Source organism: Asparagus officinalis, chromosome 7 (assembly GCF_001876935.1).
Source record: "Asparagus officinalis chromosome 7, Aspof.V1, whole genome shotgun sequence".
Taxonomy (NCBI): Eukaryota; Viridiplantae; Streptophyta; class Magnoliopsida; order Asparagales; family Asparagaceae; genus Asparagus; species Asparagus officinalis.
Genome location: NC_033800.1, coordinates 59,365,975 through 59,388,144, shown reverse-complemented (window position 1 = coordinate 59,388,144; position 22,170 = coordinate 59,365,975). Strand labels below are relative to the sequence as shown.

The 22,170-nt window shown below is 33.7% G+C and overlaps 1 protein-coding gene across 3 annotated transcripts; it reads right to left on the bottom strand.

Annotated features, from left to right (window-relative positions):
• LOC109849132 (pentatricopeptide repeat-containing protein At1g80270, mitochondrial-like) lies at positions 237-21,744 on the bottom strand. 3 transcript variants are annotated; one of them, XM_020418942.1, is made up of 4 exons: positions 21,567-21,744; positions 20,768-21,320; positions 9,578-9,703; positions 237-1,753 (listed from the first exon to the last, which is right to left on the bottom strand). In XM_020418942.1, exons 1-4 carry the CDS (start codon positions 21,599-21,601, stop codon positions 509-511), a joined length of 1,959 nt encoding a protein of 652 aa, XP_020274531.1. In that variant the 5' UTR covers positions 21,602-21,744; the 3' UTR covers positions 237-508. The 3 variants fall into 3 exon arrangements, with proteins under 3 accessions (XP_020274531.1, XP_020274533.1, XP_020274534.1); XM_020418944.1 differs by having other exon boundaries at positions 9,596-9,703; XM_020418945.1 differs by lacking the exon at positions 9,578-9,703 and having other exon boundaries at positions 21,567-21,742.

Here is a 22,170-nt window from a genome sequence, read left to right as displayed (position 1 = left end):
AATAATGTATTTTTGCAGTTAAAGCAAGTACCTGTTCATCCCTAACCTGTGACAACTTATTTCTGAAGATGATTGCAAATACATTGCAGGTAACGCCGTCAATTTTTACAGTACCACAGGAAATAAAAAGCACATAAGCTGCAAATAGTACCACATACAAATGCTGTAAAAATGGAGGTCCCAGTTCAATCAGACATGATAAGCTACAATATAATATTAGAAAGGTACAGAGAATTTTGAAAAAGAAGTAGAGAACCAACACAATAAATTAAACTGAAGTGACTTGGAAAAAAATCGCTGACATAACAGGTTCCTTTACAAAGACTACGCTAGTTGTGGCAAATGAAAAAGAAAAACCAACTTTCTATTGCCTCCTTCAGCGCATAATGCATACGGAAACTTCATCATGCACTACAATTATGTATCATTCAAAATTGAACTACCAATTTATAATAATCAGCATTAGACCTAAAATGATTACTCGAAAACATCATTTATGCGGAACGCATCAATCAAGCAACTCTAATATTGCCGTCTTCTTAAAATCGTCAACAGTCGCCAACTGCGCTGCCACTGCCTTATTTGGAAACATGTTATCAGCTTTCATCCTCTCTCTAAACCCATAAGCTGGAAACTCTGCATTTATATAGGCCTGAAGCAAAACCTGATACAATCTCATCCTCCCCATGTAACCATTTTGCCTCAACTTATTAAAAATATTCTCAGCATTATGAATATCGCCCCTTTTTGCGTAATTCTCTAGCAACATCATATAAGAGCAATACAGGGGCTTCATCTGATTCTGCTGGCTTGCCTTCTGAAGAAATGAATCAGCTTTCTCCACTTCCCCAGCCCCAACGTAGAGCTTCACAAGTGCATCCCAAGTCAATGGACCAATCTTTCGCCCTTTTTCTGCCATTCTCTTCACCAAATCCTTACCCTTTGAGAGAAGTTTGTGTTTTGCATAAACTTTAATCATACAATTGTAGTATCTAGAGGAAAGACTACTCCAATTCTTGGACATAAGTTCAAAGACTTCCTCAGCTTTCTCTACCTTCCCTAGCTCTCCCCATGCTTCAATTGCAGATAAACACTCCTCTAAATGAGGATCAGCCTCGCAAACCTTCCAAATTCTCTCAACGTCATCTGTTTTGCCGAGAGAAGCATAGAGAGGGAGAAGCTGTCTGCACGCTCTAAGGTTTTCCTTGATATCCCCTTCAATCTCCTTCAACACTGCTTCAGCTTTCTCGTTGAGGTTTGCATGGATGTAGTACTTTGCAACCATAGCACGAACTCCTATGGTTGGCACTATGCCTTCAGCCTTCATCGTCTCCACAAGCTCCTCCATGCCTGAGATATCATTTGCTCGACCTTTGGTGTCTATCAAAAGCCTGTACGTGAATATGTTTGGCTTGATATTTTCTTTCTCCATCAGTTTGAGGATGTCAGCTATTTTTTTGCGGTCATTTCTTTTGTAAAGAAGTAGTACTTGGTTGCAAGCAAAGATTGTAAGTGGAAAGTCGAGGTCCCTAATTCTGTTGAAAATTTCCTCTGATTTCTTGATATTGCCGGTGGAAACAGAGTTAGCTAGAAGAGTTCTGTAAACAATCTCGCCTTTAAAGGATTCAGGAATTCTGTCAATGAACTCTTCAGCCTTATGGAGACCATGTATTTTGGCAGTCAAATCAAGATGAGAAGCATAATCACGATCTGTGTAATTTAATTTGTTATTTGCTTCCACCCACTCAATAAACTGCAAAATAATCGAAAGCACTGTTTTAGCACATGACATACTAACTAAAAAAGATGTTTATAGTTATGATCACATGTACATATGTTCAAAACTTTGTACATGGAAGAAATTTTGAAGCAATTTGTTCTCTTATTCATGATTCGCTTTGATGTGTTAAACTAGACAAATGGTGTGGTCCATCCATGAGATGACCCATTGTTGTGTTCTCGCATAAGTTCTCAACATAGATTTCTCATTTGAAATTTTCTCAGTTATATGCAATATATATGAGATGATCCAAGAGTGGTCTAGAATCCTATTATCCCAACTCAAATGCACGATCTGCGCTCTTTGACCCTATAAAAATATAAATAGATGAAAACATTACCTGCTTTTAACCCATTTTTTCAAGTGGTTGTAAAAATAACAATTTTCAACAATATGATAAAAACATGGACAACCAAAGTCCAGACCACATGATTTTTCAATAGGCTTACATGGAGTTAACCAACTGTGTTATGCCCGAAGTTTTTTGTGCCAAACACTCTTGACATAAATATGACACTTGCAAAATTCATCTGTGACTCGAACTCTTCTGGTGTAACTGAAAAATAAGATAACATTGTATATAAAGAACAGAAATACTTAAAAGAAAATAAAAGTGATATATAGTGATATATATTAAGAGAGAAAGTGATTTATTACTTGTACAATATTACATATAAAACCATTCAAACTCCAGGCGAGCAGGGCAGGCATGCGTGAGTAGGTGTGGATGTGCCAGTGTTGGTGTGTGATCGTGCGGATGCATGCATGAAAGCATGCATGGATGTATGTATATATGTATGTATGCATGTATGTGTGCATGCCACATGGAATGCACACACGCATGCATTGTATATGACGAACATAAAGACTTGAAAAAAATAGAAGTTATATATAGTGACATATATCAAGAGAAAAAGTGGCATATTACTTATAAAAACATCCAAACCGCAGGCGGGCGTGTGAGTAGGCGGATGTGTCGGTGTATGAGAGATAGAGTGGATGCAGTGACACGCATTCATGCATGCATGGATGTATGTTTGTATGTATGTATGTGTGTACGTGTGCATGCCACATGGAATGCATGCATGCATGCATGTAATGTAACTAGTGTTTGTGAACGAATGCATGCATGTAGTGCACTCATAATCCACGCTTTTTACTCAATAGTGATTTCATAACATAATTTTAAATTGACGGTATTCTTTCAAGAGTTTTCTAAAAATACTTTCCTATATACTTTTAGCTTATTTGCTACAGGTATTTTAGGTTTCCCAAGCAACAAATTGACATCTCGTAAGTTTCCCATGCAAATTGAGCAAGAACCGAGAAATATGTAGAACAATTTCCTAATACTGTAAATAAGATTTTCTATTGCGTGACAGAATATCTCCAGATACAACATGATGTTGTATCAAGTATTGGTTTCCTCTGACATGAGTGTCCTCCATATATCGTGTCATTCAAATAAGGTCTTCGTGTGACTATGTAGAGAGTTTTTTTTTTTTTTTCCTTTGAAGCAAAGCTTGTGCCAAAGATAGGCAAAATAAAAAGAATGCTCGAACAAACTTGGCCCACAATAGAGACAAAACATGTTGTAGGCATGATGGATATTAAACTAGCATTAAACTGAAATAATGCATATAAGGCAGTACAACTTGTGATCTTCTTATGCATCTAATTCGTAAGCCTTATGTATATCACTTCTCTAGTGTAATGTAGTCTTACACTTGCTTTATTTTACTATTGACTATTATTCTCATTTTCATAATAATTTTAATTTAACAAGAAAATCACCATATCATCCTTTATAGTATAATATACAGTAAAGGATGATCCATCAAAATATTTTCCAAGTGTACAATATTAGATAGGCTTATAAGTCAAGAGTTACATTATAGAAGTGTCCAACATAAGTCTAAAGATTGTCAAGTATTATGAAAAAAGCGTCCAACACTGACATGACTTCTTGATGTTAGAGTTCTTACTTTGAAAGACATAGGGTAATACATTATGTATAATTTGAAAGACAATGGGTAATATACTATGTATAATTTACATATCACTCCACAAGTTGAAGGTCCACTCTTATTATAATGCAAACATTGAGGAGACTTGGATAGAACAAGCCATACAAGGTTGTTGAATAGACAACTTGAGGCTAGAAAGGCATAAGGCCATCTAGACAACACAAGTATATAGGCAAGTAGTATGCTAACAACGTAAGCAATTGTCAATTTCCTTAAGAATATATAGACAAGTAGTATGCTATAGAAAACACATGATTCACATTAGACTTTGATAGTAGGAATTTATTTTTCCCAGATTTTTATTTTTTGTTTTTTGTGGCCACAAATAGTTTGATAGTAGGAATTTAGGCAATAATTTATAAACAACAGAGAATTAAACCTTTCTCTTCATTATAGAAATTGCTTCAATTACGATAGAAAATAAGGTTTCCAAGGGAAGAGTAAGAGGGGTTCATAATCTCTAGGTGTATCCCAATTTCTCTTTCATGTCGATCATGCTTAATCCCTAAAACATCTATGCATTGTTACAACTTACAATAAAGAAAATAAGTGATGAGAACTTGAATAACAGTACAAGCAGACCTCAAATGCTAGAATTTTCTTTTCCATGTATTTCGTTCATGACATGGTATTACATCTTTCCTAATTCGGACTACTTATACACTTTCATTAGGTTGTAACATTTTTCTAAGACCTAAGGTAATTGTATATTCTCTTAATTTTTCATAAGTTTATTGGTATCTCTATGGGAATAATTATCCTATCAGAATAGCCAATATGTGAGTAAATGTTCTAATCCATACAAGGGTAAGTAGAATTCCCAAAATTTCCTTTTATTGGATCAGAACAGCTCTCTTCTGATAGGATTTGTACTCTCTTAAGGTGCCTTGACATAGACAACCTCTATTTAATATGGGGACCTTCTCAAGCACTATACACAATAAGGAGAAAGTATATGGATGTTAAAGGCTAAATTTTTTTGACACAAGCATTGCCCAGTGTTTTCAAAAACGCGCACCTCATTGCGCCGCATGCGCCTTGCGATGCAGGGTAGTGACGAAGCATCCCGCATCTGATGCAACAACGCCTTTGCGCCTCACAAGTATCCTGACTTTGCATAGGGTGCATGTAGTACATAACCTCGTATATTTCTATTCGTTAACATTTCAATAGTATTTATAATAGATACGTCCCCAAAAGCCAAATAAATCCATTAGGCCTTTTTAGTAATCTCCAATTGAGGACCCTAACTAATCCTCATTTACTATTTGATTTTTCTTGGATATTAGTCTTGATTTGACATTTGATTTGAAAAATTATAAACTTTGCTGCTATGTTGGATGTGTGAGCATTAGAACTTAAGACCTTATTGTGATCCGGCAATAAGATATTATTTATCCTGACATTTTTTATGTGAATTCCTAAACATGTTCTTTCGTGCTTGATTATCTATCTTGAAAAAATGTGTGCGGTGTGTGCCTCGCATCACTCGTGCGCGTACATCGCATTGTGCTTTGCGCATATGCGCGTAAAGGTACTTTGTGCCCCATGCGCCTTGCGCATTAACAACACTGCCATTGCCATTATATTAGGTCGACAATATGAATATTCAATCAAACAGTTGATTATAGGAATCTCATCTAATGAGCATAAATATGTATCACATCAAGAAAACATGTTCACAATTTGGCATCAGCTAGGTGTTGTACCAACAAAGTATTACAAGCAACTATAGCATGTAGAATGAAAGAAGACATGTGCAGGGCATGGGATGGGCAGAGTATGGGAAAAACTCGTGATTTGGTCGAAATGACCAAATAATCCAAAAATTTTCAAGAATTTTAGAGTATGCAAAAAATATTCTATGTAGGGCAACAACTTATGATTTGGTCAAAAACGGCTAAAATCAATGGTTATACTTCACTGATGTTTAGGATTTTTTTAGCACACAAAATACTCTATATGAGAAGGCAACTTGTGCTTTGATGGAAAATAGCGAAACTCATTAGTTATGTAGTCCAAAGAAATTCGGAAATTTTGGAGTAACATAATATAAAAACACTATGCATGATGACAATATTTGATTTGGGAAAAATAGCCAAAATTATTCGTTAAATTTGGTGTATGCATAAAAATTCAACATGGGTCAATGAGCACAATTACGTACCAACTTAGAAACTTTGAAGTATATATTAAATATTCTGTGTGGGACAGCCAATTAAGATTCAGGTGAATTTTGGGGTACAAATAATATAATCATGATTAAGGTCGTTTTCAACCAAATCACAAGTTATTTTCCAGCATAGAATGTTTTGTGTACTCAGAAATTCATGAAGTTCTATGGACTATGACACATGATTTTAGTCTTCGTCAACCAAATCACAAGTTGCCATACCAGACAGATTATTTCACGCGTACTCCAAAATTTTTGAGTTTTTGTGGACTAACCTATGATTTTGAATGTTTTCTACCCAAATCACAAATTATCATTACACAGAGTATTTTATGCATATTGCAATATTCCCAATTTCCTTTGGTCTATAGCCGTTGATTGTGTCCTTTTTCAACCAAATCACAAATTGTCGATCTATATAGAATATTTTGTGTAATTCAAAATTTTTAAATCTCTATGGACTATAAACCATTATTTTCTGTTTTCGCCCAAAATCACATGTTGCCATTAAGCGTAGAATATATTATGCATGCTCCAAAATTCATAAATTTTTATGAACAAGAGGTCATGGTTGTGGCTATTTTTGACCAAATAAAAACTTATTGCCTTGCACAGAATATTTTTGTCTCTTACAAAATTTCCAACTTTCTATGTACCATAAACCATGACCTTGGTTATTTTCAACCAAATCACAAGTTATCGTCTCGCATATAATATTTTATGTATACTTCAACATTCTTGACTTTTTGTAGGCTATAGCTCATGTTTTTAACCGTTCTTGTCCAAATCATAAGTTGTCATTCCGCAAAGAATATTTTTTGTGCTATGGAATTTCTGAATTTTCAAGGACTATAATCCTTGATTTTAATCATTTTCAATCAAATCACAAATTATCATCCCGTAGAGAATATTTTATCCATACAGCAAATTTTCCAATTTTTTGCACACTTAAACCAATGGTTAGTGCTATTTTTGATTGAATCCAAAGTTGCCATCACATAGAATATTTTATGCATACTCCAAATTTCCCAAATTTCATTTGACCATAGCCCATGATCTTGGTTGTTTTTCGACCAAATCCCAAAGTGACTTACCGCATAAAGTATTTTATGAGTATTCTGAAAATCTCGAATTTCATTTGAAGATAACCATGATTTTGGTTGTTTTTCACTAGATAACAAGTTGCCATCACACATAGTATTATATGCATACTCCAAAATTCCTAAATTCCTAAATTCCTATGAACTATAACCTATGATTGTGCCCATTTTTAACTAATACACAAATTATTGTCCTACATAAAAAATCATATACCTAATCCAAAATTTAAGATCCCCTATAGACTATAACTTATGAGTTTGGTCATTTTCTATCAGATCACAAGTTATCGTACCCCATAAGATATTATGCATACTAAAAAATTCCTGAGTTCCTTTAAGGCATAACTAGTGACTTTTTTGTACTTAAAAATTCCTAAATTTTTATGGACTATAATAATTAAATTTAGTTGTTTCTCATCCAAAGTAGAAGTTGTCGTCTTGTATGAAGTGTTTATGAGTACTCTGAAATGTTCGATCTTTTGTGGATTGTAATCCATGACTTCGGTCATTTCAACCAAATCACAAGTTATCATCTTAGATAGACTATTTTATACGTACTTTAAATTTCTAAATTTCTATGGACTATAACCCATGACTATGTCCATTCTCGACAAATTTACAGATTAATGTACCACATAATATGTTATATACTCCAAAATTTGCGATTCTCTATGGACTATTTCTCATGATTTGGTCATTTTTTACCAAATCACGAGTTGTCCAACATAGAATTTTTTGTGTACTTAGAAATTCTTGGATATCTAGAAACTATAATCCATAATTTTTGCCATTTTTTACCAAATCACAAGTTGTCATCCCGCAAACAATATCGTATGCGTACTTCAAAATTCACGAATTTAAATGGCTTCTACTACACGATTCTGGCCGTTTACAACCAATTCAAAAGCTAGTGTCTCGCATGAAATATGTTGTGCGTACTAAAACTTTCCTGAATTTTATGCATACTCAAACTTTATTTATTTTCGTCCAAATCACAGGTTCCCATCAAGCATTGAGTGTATTCAGAAATTTCAGAATTTTACATGGATTATATCACATGATTTTGTTTATTTTCGACCAAATATTCAATCGACGGTCGAGCATATTGTTTTATCGGTATTGGAGATTTCACACATTTCAATGGATTATAACAATTGAATTTAGTAGCTTCTCGACCAAATCACTAGTTGTCGCCCCACATTAAGTTTTGTGTTTCAAAATTTATGATCTTGTTAAGTATCATAAATCATGATTTTGGTTGCTTAAACAAAACCGAAAGTTGTTGTCAACCATAGCCTATTTTATACATACCTAAAACTATTGCATATTTTATGGACTATAACACATGATAGTATTTGTTATCGACATACACAAATTATCGTCTTGCATAAAATATATTATGCGTACTTCAAAATTTGTAATTCTTTGTGGACTATAATGTAGGATTTGATCGTTTTTGACCAAATCACGAGTTGTCATCTAGCATGAAATATTTTTTGCATGCTCTTATATCTTTGAATTTCTGAATTTCCATGGACTATAACTCATGATTTCAATTATTTTCGACCGAATCACAGGTAGTCATTTTGCATAGAGTACTTGTATGCATACTCCAAAATTCGCGAAATTTTATGGACTATACAGTATGATTTCAGCCATTTACAACTAAATCACAAGCTAATGTACCACATGGAATATTTTATGCATACTCCAACTTTCCTAAATTTCTATGCAAACATAACTCATAAGTTTTTGCAGTTTTTACCAAATCACAAGTTGCTGTTAGGCAAAAAATATATTATGCGTACTGGAGTGTTCAGGAGTTTTTGTGGACTAGAAATCATGATTGTGACTGTTTTGATCAAATTACAAATTGACTTCCGACAGAATATTTTATGCACACCACAAAATTTTTGAATTTTTGTGTACTATAAACCATGAGTTCGAACATTTTTAACAATATATAAAGTTGTCCTACTTAGGATACTTTATACATACTAAATTTTTGAAATTTTGGTGTACTACAGTCCATAATTTTGGCTATTTTCAACCAGATAATTAGGTGTTGTTTTGCATAGAATATCTAGATGAACTCTGAAATTCCCAAATTTTTATGGATTATAACTCATGATTTTGACCGTTCTCAACAAATCAGAGATAGTTGTCAAACATAGAATATTTTAGTTGTACTAAAAAAATTATGACTTTTTGTGAATTGTAGCCCATGATTTGACCCTCTTTTGTCTAAATCACAAGTTTCTACCCACATTAAATATTTTACATAATCTAAACTTTTTGAATTTTACGTCGACTATAACCAATAATTCTGGTACTAACCCTTGGCCAAGCAAAGATATTTTATGCGCACTCTTATTCTAGAATGTTTTTGGATTATATGTTATGAAGTTATGAGGCTATGAACATGTAGGCTATAAGGTTATAAGGTCTGCTAGATGGATGTGCTTGGCAAAAATAAATAAATGAATGGTTGGCAGACCTCAAGAAAGTCACGTACTTGCTCAAGTAGTTGGAGAGAGAGAGAGAGTGGTTCTTCTTTGTTGGGGAAAATGGCAGCGGGATTTGAAGATGGTGGAGAACCTTCGGCTCTGATACCAGTGTTCGACTACAGAGAAGAAGAGAAAGAACATCAGATTTCTTTGAGGGGGCTCCGGTAACAGGTAGAGGGTTTGATTTGTTTTTGTTGTTGTGTTTTCTCAAAGAGAAAACTTCTCCTTTTATAGGGGCCAAACCCATCATCTCCGGCCCCTCATAATTGCCCCTGAGAGATTTTCTCTCAACAACCTATTTCCCACGTTTTTCACAACATGAGAGCGGTTGATTTGGTCACACAAGAGCGAGTCAAGGTAACATTATCACCCATGGTTTTTGTCATTTTTTTATTAAATCACAAATTATAACATATAACATGTTATGCATAGTTCAAAATTTCATAATTTATATGGGTTATAACATATTATTTGGTTGTTATCTGACTAAATCACAAGTTGTTTTCCCACAAACTATTTAAAGAGTACTCCAAAAATTTTAAATATTTGTGGACTATAACATATGATATTGCATGTTTCGACCAAGTAACAATTTTTCGTCCCCCATAAACTATTTTATGTTTTCTCCAAAGTTCCCAATTTTACATACTTGTATCTATTTTAGGGCAATAAACTAATTATCATCCCACATAAGAGATTTTAATTGTACTCTAAAACTTACGATTCTCCATGGAATATAACCTATGATTTTGGTCAATTTTGATTAAACACAAATTGTCATCCAATATAGAAAATTTCATGCATACTCTAAAATTTCGAAATTTCTCTAAGGTATCCTACGCTTTTGCTCAATTTTATCAAATCACAAGTTGTCATCGCTTATAAAGTATTTTAGACATGCTCTCGATTTCCCAAATTTCTGAAGATTATAACCTATGATTTTGGCCTGTTTTCAACTAAACCACAAGTTGTCGTCCTCTATAAACATTTTATCCATACTTCAAATTAACCTATATATCTAGCTGTTTTTACCAATGACAAATTGTCACTGCGCATAGAATATACTATGCTTATTTCAAATACCCAACTTTCTGCAGACATGATAACTTATAACTTTAGTTATTTTCGACCAAATCACAAGTTAGTCATCTTGCATTCACAAATTTCTTTGAACCATAGCCAATGATTTTGTTCATTTTTGACCAAATCATAAGTTGTCATCCCGTATAGAATGTTCTACACATATAGAATGTTCTACGCGTACTCCAAATTTTCCAAATTTTTGTGGATTATAAACCGTGTTTTTGATTATTTCCAGCTAGATCACATACTATTATTCAACATAGAATATTTCATATGTATTTCGATCTTGAATTTTGTGGACTATATCATGTGATTTTGGTCTTTTTCGTCCAAATCAAAATTTGTTACCGTTCATTAAACCTTTTATTTGTATTTCAAAATTCCGAAATTTCTATGGACTATAACAGTTGAATTTAGTAGTTTCCCGACCAAATCACAAGTTGCCACCCTATATTAAGTGTTCGAGTGTTCCAATATTTTGGATATTTTGAGAGACATAACTAATGATTTTGGTTGTTCAAATGAAATCACAAGTTGTCGTTTAGCATATACTATTTTATGCATACTCTAAAACTCCTAAATTTCGATGGATTATAACACATGATTGTGTTTGTTAGTTTGTTATCGTCCAATACACAAATTATCGTCCTACATAAAATACGTCATGCATGCTTCAAAAATAGTTATTCTTTATGGACTATAACTTAGGATTTTGATCGTTTTTTACCAAACCACAAGTTGTCGTCTAGCATAAAACATTTTCTCCATGACTCCTAAATTTCTTAACTTCCATGGACTAGAATTCGTGGTTTTGGTTATTTTCGACCAAATCACAAGTAGCTGTCCTACATAGAATATTGTATGCATACTCCACAATTCGCAAATTTCAGTAGACTATGATATGATTTTGGCTATTTATGACCAAATCACAAGCTAGCGTCTCACATATAATGTTTTATGTATAGCACTTCAACTTTCCTAAATTTCTATTCCATATAACCCTTAACTTTTGGCAGTTTGATCAAATTAGAATTCGCCATCAATCATTAGATATATTATGTGTAATGGAGCATTCACGAATTTTTACAGATTGGGACCATTTTGAACAAATTACAAAATTGACTTCCTACAAAGAATATTATGCTACTATAAAGTTTCTGAATTTTTTTCAGACTATAAACCACTATATTGAACGTTTACAACAAGATAAAAAAGATGACATCCCGTACTTTAAAATTTCTAAATTTTTGTGAATTACAATCCATTGTTGGCTGTAAAATTTCTAACTTTTTATGAGCTACAGCCCATGATTTTAGCTTCACAAGTTCATATCCTGCATTGAATATTTTGTATTCTAAACTTTTTGTACTTACGTGACCCATAATAAATGATTTGGTCCTTTCAACCAAATCACTAATTCACGTGCGAGCAAAGAATATGTTATGCATACTTCAAAATTCAGTAATTTATGTAGATTATAACTTATAGATTTAGTTTTTTAACCAAATTTCAAGTTCATATCTTGCACAAAATATTTTAAGAATTCTCGAGTTTTCAAATTCCTGTGGACTATAACCCACAGAGCATTTTATGCTTTCTCCAAAATTCACAAAATTCTAAGGAATATCATCCTCAATTGTGCTAGTTTTATGCCAATAAACAAATTATCGCCCCACATATGTTAATTTTACTCCAAACTTAATAATTCTCAATAGAATATGAGCATGATTTTGGTCAATTTTGACTCACAAATTGTTGTCCAACATAGAATATTTTGTGTTTGAATTCCCAAATTTCTCCTAAATAACCTATGATTTTGCTCCATTTTCACCAAATCAAATGTTGTCGTACCCTATATAGTATTTTACACGTACTTCTAATTTCTTGAATTTCTAAACTATAACCCATAATTTGTCTTTTTTCAACCAAATCACAAGTTGTCGTACTCTTTAAATATTTTGTGTACTCCAAAACTAACCTATATGCTTGGCTATTTTTACCAATACACAAATTATCGTCATGGATAAAATACATTATGCTTACTCCAAATTTCCTGACTTGCTGTGGACACGATGATTGATAATTTTTAGCCATTTTCAACCAAATCACAAATTGTTATCTCGCTTTCACGAATTTCTATGGAGCATGGCTAATGATTGTCAATTTTTGTCCAAATCACTTAGTGTAGTCTCGTATAGAACGTTTACATATACTCCCAAATTTCCAATTTTTTGTGGACTATAACCTGAATTTGGTTACCTTTAACTAGATCACAAACTATTATCTAGCATAGAATATTTAATAGATACTCCAATCCTAAATTTTTATGGACTATATCCTATGATTTTGGTCTTTTTTAACTAAATAACTTCTTGTCATGCATGAAACCTTTCATTTGTACTTTAAAATTCTAGAGTTACTTTAACCTAAAACAATTGAATTAGAGGGTGCTTAGGAAGGCTTATATTTTTAAGCTTATAAGTTATGCTAGCTTTTAATAACTTTTGACTTTTTTGGATAAAAATACTATAAAGATTGTTTGAGTAGAATAGAAATTTGTTTAGTTAAACCTAACTTTTTAAAGTGAGCTTATAAGCTAGTTTTTCAAAAGCTAGGGTATGCCAGCTTTCTAAAATGGGACTTATAAGCAAACATATTTGATATTTTACCAAACAGGCAGAAATAAAAAAGCCAGCTTAAAGGCTAGTTTGACTAAAAAATAAGTCTCCCCAAACACCCTCTTAGTTTCTCGACAAAATCACAAGTTAATGTCCCGTATTATGTGTTTATGACTGTTCCAAAATTTCTGATCTTTTGAGGACACTAACCCCATGATTTTGGTTGTTCATACCAAATCACAAATTATCGTCCAACATAGTATTTTATACGTACTCAAAACTCCAAAAGAATAATAGTGTATGTAATCGACCAATAAATTATCATCAAACACAAAATATGTCATGTGTACTTTGAAATTAGAGATTCTTTTTAAACTATAACTCATGATTTTGATTGTTTTAGACCAAATCATAAGTTGTTGTGCAACATGAAATAGTTTTTACAATACTTTGAAATTTCTATTTTTGCAGACTATGAATCATGATTGTGGACGTTTTGATCAAATTACAAATTAACTTCCTTCAAAGCATATTTTAAGAATACTAAAATATTTCTAAACTTTTGTGGAACCTTATCAACAATATAAAAAGTTATCGTCCCACTTAGAATATTCTATACATAGTTCAAAATTTCTGAGTCTTTATGGGTTACAATCAATAATTTTGATTGTTTCTAACTCATAAATTTGGTTGTTTTCAACCAAATAAAAAACAGTCATCCAACTTAATATTTAGGTGTACTCCAAAATTTCTGACTTTAGGTGAATTACAGCCTAAGATTTTAGCTGTTTTTGTATAAGTCACAAGTTCCTATCCCGCATTGCATATTTGGTGGGCTCTTAAATTTTTAATTTGTATGTTCACTATAACCTATGGTTTTGTCCTTTTCAACCAAGTGGCTAATTGTCCATCAAGTAAAGTATATTTCATATGTAGTTCGCATAAAGTTACAGATGATTAAATTTTACGTCGACTATAACCAATGATTATGGAAATTTTTTGGTTTATAACCGATGGTTTTCATCATTTATTAATCAAATCACAAATTATTGCTCAAATAATATGTTATGCATACTTCAAACTTCCGTAATTTATGTGGATTATCACTTATAATTTTGGTCAAAAAATATTTCTGAATTTTTGTGGACTATAAACTATGACTTTGAACGTTATCAACAAGATAGAAAGTTACTGCCCCACTTAGAATATTTTATACATAAAAATTTCTAAGTTATTATGGGTTACAATTTATAATTTTGATTGTTTCCATGAACCACAACTCATAATTTTGGTTGTTTTCAACCAAATCAGAAATAGCCATCCAACTAAATATTTAGGTGTACTTTCTGACTTTAAGCGAATTTTTAAAGCTTATGATTTTAGTTGTTTTTGTATAAATCACAAGTTCCTGTCCCATATTAAATTTTCGGTGGACTCTTAAATTTTTAAATTTTATGTTCACTATAACCAATGGTTTTGGTCCTTTACAACCAAATCACTAATTGTCCATCAGGTAAAGTACGTTTGATGCATAATTCGCATAAAGTTACAAATGATTAAATTTTATTTTGACTATAACGAATGATTATGGAATTTTAATGACTATAACCAATGGTTTTCATCATTTTTAATTCAATCACAAATTATTGCTCATGGACTATGTTATGCATACTTCAAATTTCCGTAATTTATGTAGATTATAGCTTATAATTTTGGTCGTTTTTTGACCAAATCACAAGTTGTTTTCCCGCACAAAGTATACTAGGAATACTCAAAAAAATTCAAATTTATGTGGACTATAACCTATGATTTTGCATATTTTGACCAAATAACAATTTTTCGTCTCCCGTAGACTATTTTTTGTCGCCTCCAACCTTCCCAAATTTATAAGGAAATAAAGAATATCATACATCATTGTAACTATTTTAGGCCAATAAACTAATTATCGTCGTGCATAAAATATGTTCATTATACTTTAAAACTTACGATTCTCCATGGAATATAATCCATATCTTTGGTTATTTTCAACGAGATCACAAACCATTATCTAGCATAGATTACATACTTGAGTCCAAAATTTTTGTGTCATGGATTTTGGTCGTTTTTGACCAAATCACTTGTCGCCATGCATGAAAACCTTTATTTGTACTTTAAAATTCCAAAAATTCTGAGGACTATAACAATTGAATTTAGTAGTTTAACGGCCAAATCACAAGTTGGCGCCCTGCATTAAATGTTTATGAGTGTAAAAAATTCAAGATCTTTTGAGGACTATAACCTATGATTTTAGTTGTTCAAACCAAATCACAGGTTTCGTCCAGCATAAACTATCTTATACGTACTCCAAAACTCCTAAATTTTATAGACTATAACACATGATTGTCTCTTATTGACTAATATGCAAATTATCATCCAGTATAAATATGTCATGCACACTTTAAAATTTTCAATTCATTGTTGACCATAACTCATGATTTTGATCTTTTTTTACTAAATCACAAGGTATTGTGCAACATAAAAATTTTTGCATACTCCCAAATTTCTAAATTTATATGCGCTATAACCCTTAATTTTGGTCATTTTCAATCAAATAGCAAGTAGTCCTCCTACATAGAATATTGTACGCATACCTCAAAACTCGAGAATTCAATGGACTATATTATATGATTTTGGCCGTTTACGACCAGACCACAAACTAACATAGTTTTTGGCATATTATGCATACCGGAGAATTCACAAATTATTGTGGACTATAAGTCATGATTGTGGCCGCTTTAAGAAAATTACAAATTGACTTCCTACAAAGAATATTTTACGCGTACAACAAAATTTCTGAATTTTACTGGACTATAAACCATGAAATTGAGCATTTTCAACAAAATAAGTTGTCGTCTCACTTGGAATATTAAATATATACTTCAAATTTTATGAATTTTTGTTGGATAATCACTGGGTATTCACACACTTAGAATATCTACACGTACCCTGAAACTCTTGAATTTTTATGGAATATAACTCAAGACTTTGATCATTTTTAACCAAATCACAAATAATCATTTAGCATAGAATATTTTAGGTGTACTCCAAAATTCCCAACTTTTTATAAAGTGGAACCCATTATTTTAGCCATTTTCGTCTAAATCACAATTTCCTATCCTACATTGAATATTTTGTGTACTGGAATTTTTTTGAAATTTCCATTGAATAACCAATGATTTTGGTCCTTTTTGACCAAATCACCAATTGTCCGTCGAGTAAAGAATATTTTATGCGTACTATAAGATTCATGAATATGTTTTGATTATAACCCACAGATTTCATCATTTTTTATTAAATCACAAATAATCGCGCATAAAACATGTTATGCATACTTCAAAATTCCATAATTTTTGTGCGTTATACCTTATAATTTTGGTCCTTTTTTGACCAAATCACAAGTTCTTATCTCAAGAAAAATATTTTAAGAGTACTCCTAAAAATTTCAAATTCTTATAGTCTGTAACCCATTATTTTGAATATTTCGACCAAATAACAATTTATCATTCCTCATAGATTATTTCCTGTTTTCTCCAAAATTCCCCAATTTTCTATAAAGTATCATCCATGATTGTACCCGTTTTAGGTCAATAAATAAATTATAGTCTCGTATAAAAAATGTTAACTATAGACTAAAATTTACGATTCTCCCTGGAATATATTCCCATGATTTTGGTCAATTTTGACTAAATCACAAATTGTCGTCCAACATAAAATATTCTATGCGTACTCCATAATTCCCAAATTACTTCGAAGCAACGTACAATTTTGTTTATTTTTTATCAAATCACAAGTTGTCAACACATACAGTATTTTACACCTATTCCCAATTTCCCGAATATTTGCAAACTAAAACAACCTATGGTTTTGGCCTTTACTCAACAAAATCACAACTTGTCCTCTATAAATATTTTGTGTAATCCAAAATTAACTTATATATTTGGCTGTTTTCAATATACAAATTGTCATAGTACATAGAATATATCATACTTGCTCCGAATATCTAGACTCTCTGTGGAAACAATACCTGATAGTTTGTCATTTATGACCAAACTTCTTGACTTTCTATGGACACAACTGATAATTTTGACTGTTTTCGACCAAATCACAAGTTCTCATCCTGCATAAAATATTTTTTGCATACTTAAAACTCACAAACTTCTTAGGATGATAACTGATGGTTTTGTCCGTTTTCGACTGTATGCGTCAAAAATTGCATATAGGTTCCCACACGTAGTTCGAGACGAAACGAAGACGATAAACGTCATCATGAGATTATCCGATGCTAAGACGAAATGACGAAGCGCATAAAACGAGTCGGTGAAATGTACAAATCCGTGAAACGACGGAACAAGACCAAAACAAGACATAGTTGCTTGGAAATCGCATCAAAGCAACCCGCCAATGTGCGAGTTACATCAAAGTGACCCACACCCGTGCGGGTCACGTTGATGTGACCCGCACTCGTGCGGGTCATGTTAATATAACCCAAACTCATGAGGGTCACCTTAATGTGACCCGCACACCTGCTAGTCACATTGAACTGACTCGCACACCGCTTTCCGAAAACACGTATTTCGATGTTTTCTCGCGATTTGTTCGTTCCAGAGCCTCCGAACTACTTGGATATCATCTCTAAATATGGTTAGGCCGTTATTAACTGAAGATGAGGCCAAATCACTTGTTCTTATCCAAAAACACTGCAACTGAAGCCTATAAATACAAGTCTAGGGTCCTATATGCATCTGAAATTCTGAAAAGAGGACGAGGTGTTGTCGGTTTAGAGAGTGAATCCCACGAATTTCAGAGGTCTAGCAGATTTTGGCAAACTCCGACATAAAGAAGGAGCATTTCGAGAGATCTGATGCCCGTTTCGTCATTCATTGAGATCAGAATTTGTACTGATCTCGAGAAGTGTAGTAATCTCACTTTGTTGAGATTATTTACTTCTGCGATTGTTTTCTTTGTGAAGCAAAAGTATTGATCTTTTATTCCGATCAACCGGATCTGATCCGCGATGGTCCACGGATAAACCTCGACACAAAAAAAAATCTCACGCAAGCAGTGGGTGATAAACGTCCTCTGCGTGTGTTTCTAGAGAGTTGTATTTTTTTATTTTTATTATGTAAGAGTCTTATAAAAAGACTAAATTTACTTTAAATCTGTAATCGATAAACGTGTAATGGATTAAGCAATGAAAACAACTTTCGACGCAAACACGCTAGCGACCATAGTGGGAGCCAACAGCCTCTCTACCAATGCTGTAGTGTAGCAATCAAGGATCCTAATCCTGGTTGATACAGAGATCGAGTACGAGTTCGATCAACAGAAGTACGAGAAATACTTGTCTTCCTGCAGAACCTCCTTTTGCAAGTGCAGGAAGATCTCCACGAAGGTCCGCTGGTCTTCAGATCTGAAGACCCAGGGCGATGATCATCGTCCCATTGCTGCTGTAGTTGCGCCTTGCAACGCCCCTCCGACGTCCAATGAAACCGGATCTGTAGATTTAAACTCCTCAATCAAGAAGTTGAGTGCTGAAGGCGTGCCAATTCTGTCAAAAAAGGCTCGTCAAAGACAACGCCAACGCTTCGCACGTCAACAAGCCAAGGCCTTGAAGCCGATTGATGGGATTCGTTATAATACGGATCTAAAATTCAGGAAACGCCAAGCGCCTCAACAGCAAGCAAATGACTCTTCCTCCAAACTATCAACCAATGAATGGGTCCGCGTCAAAAGGACCTGTTCGACTCTTAAGGAGTGTATTCAAAAGCGTCGCGCACTACTCACGCACGCGCGGATTCTCGTGCAGTGACATAGAAATTGCAAAAGGAAGATATGACCAAAAAAACATCAAAACCACACCAAGTATGGAGGCCCAAGTTCAAAAAACCTCCACCGTCACCTCCACGTCCTCCCCCTTCCTTTGGCCTCCTACATCAACTACAAACACCTCCTCCATCATCACTTAATCACAAAAAAATCTGCCTAAACACTAGCCTAGCCGCTAAGCACCTAACACTTCCTGTAACATTAGTTCTGCGTAAGATTTACGGTTCTCAGTGGATTAACCCATGATTTTGGCTATTCTACTAAATCACATGTTGTCGTCCCACATAAATATTTTAAGCATACTCTAATATTCCTGAATTTCTCTAAAGTGTTGACTCATGATTTTGGTTGTTTTCAACCAAATCACAATTGTCGTGCATAGAATATTTTAGGCACACTTTAAATTTCCCGGATTTTTGTGAATTATAAATTATGATTTTGGGCATTTTTTGACCAAATCACAAGTTTTATATTGTATAGAATATTTTATGCGCACTCCAAACTTCCCAAATTTCTGTAGATTATAATCCATGATTTTGGATGTTTTGACCAAATTATAAATTGGATTCCTGCAAAAAAAATATTTTATACATATAAAAAATTTCTAAATCTTTATGGACTATAACCTATAATTTTGGTTATTTTTGACCGAATCACAAGGTGGCATCTCGCATTGAATAATTTATATGTACTCTGAAATCGTCGAATTTCTATGCACTACAACCCATGATTTTGACCGTCTTCGACCAAATCACATATTATCATCGGACACAGAAATCTATAGCATTTAGAGTGAAAGAAGACATGAGGGTATGGAGAAGATCACTATATAGCAATAAACTCATTTCTGTTAGATATTAAGAAACCGATAGTAGCTTTTAGAGATTGATTCTGACCTATAACTACTGAGATCCCAGATTGGCGACCATTAACCAAGGATTGGTTGAAGAAGCATGTGATAAAGCTGACGGGAAACTAGTAATATGTATTAGAACTATAGATAAAGTAAAGTCAGGGGTTAGACCTGCAGAATGAATTTTTTTAAGCAAAAAAACCTGCACACTGAGTAGTGTACATACATGAAGTATCAAAATCCATTTCTGCCATTTAGGGTAGAAATCAGAAATCCATTTAGGCTAGAAATCAGATTTAAGGAGTTTATTATTGTATAATTGAGTTCATTAGAGGGAGAATTTACATCTTTGTGAGACGCCAACAATGCTACTCCAAACTTAAACCTATGCTAACATTAATATCAGGTGGGATGAATAACATTATCGAATCATGGATCAGCATGTCAATCAGCAATCTACAATCATAGTGTGCTAATTAAAGTTATTGATTTCAAGAAGCAAGTGATAAGCTGGAAGACATGGCACATACATTGATGTACCATAACCTACAAAGATAGCTAAAACTTGGAGAGTATGCAACGCAAGCAGTTTATAATCTGGGTTAGGGGTGCTTATGGTGATAATTGCATAGTGAGGATAGAAGTAAAACTTACTTCTAAAAAAGTTGCTAAGGAGAACTATGTGATGGTCAAAATCAAATTAACCTTTTTATATATAAACATTACTCCGCATATTTTAGATCTTAGGAAAAGATAAGCACCTGCAAGGCCTTCCCCCAGAGCCGTCGCCTTCGAAGATTAAGCAGTGTCGCAGAGATTTCAGTTCTCCCAAAAGGTTTTCCTTCACTTGCCCACTTCTCAAGGGCACTATTAATAGACATCCGAGGAGTCTCTATCAAAATCTTCGAAAGTGCTTTCTTCTTGCCACTTGACTTCGTCTCATCCAACAACCCAAGTGCACCCTCGGCACTTTCATCCAACTCTTCCTCAGGAATGTCCATATCAACATCTTCCTTATCGATGACAACATCTTCGCTTTTGTCGATTTCATGAGGACCGTCTAAATCAGAAAACCCATCTTTAAGTTCATCCTCGACGTCGCCAGACTTGGTTCCAGCTTGAGAAGAGAGATTACGGGTCCACAGGAAGGACCGCAGAGGATAAGTCGGTTTATGGGAGTATGGCTTCGGCAGAAAATGCTCTTCAGCTACATGTTTCTCTCGCTCAATAGGACATCCATGTTCAGAATTTTCACCAAATATATCTCTTTCAGTGCAACGAGATGGAGCGACCACAATGCGACGACTTTGGCTCCTAAGAGTAAAGAATTTGGCATTAATTCTCATAATTGCTCAATCTGAAGCTAATTCCTGAGCATCCCCATGATCCCAAATGAAGAAACATCTAATTTTGGGTACAGAATTGCATTCTAAAATTCTAATTCCTGAGCGTCAGAAGTTAAATTACACAAAGGAAAAAGAGAGAGAGAGAGAGAGAGAGAGAGAGAGAGAGAGACAAAATTAAACAGGAGAAATTCGATAAAGGTAGCATTTTCTTCACCTGATAGGGTTTGCAGCTCTTCGAAGGGCCCACATGGCGATCTACTTCCTAATTTACACTTTTCCTCCAGTGGAGGAACCCTAAATTACAAAAACCCCTAAAACCCCAGAAAATGAATGAAGAAGAAAAGGGAGTGGGCTAAAACCCTAATGACGACCTAAAACCCTTAAAATGTTGGAAATAATTAGGTGCAGATATTTAGTGAGCAGTATGATGATAAACCCCTAGGCAACTGTAAATTCAGTAGCCGAAGCCCATGACCCATAAAGAGTTGGGCCTTAGCCCAACCCAACGTTGGAGTATAGAACAATTATTTTTGGGATTACTTGCACTTTGGCACCCACAGGTTACACCATTTTTAACTTTGGCACCCTATAACATTTTCTGACACTTTGATACCCCAAGTTTGCACCTTTTTTTTATTTTGATATTTTTTCAACACTTTGATAACCTAAAGGTCCGAAGTTTACACCTTTTTGAACTTTGATACCATAGAGTTTTGTTTGTTGGGTGTCAGTTAAAAAACGTGTAAATTTTAGGATATCAATGGTAATAACATGTAAATTCTGAGGTATAAAAGTGTAGGGGAAAGAATTTTGTTTAT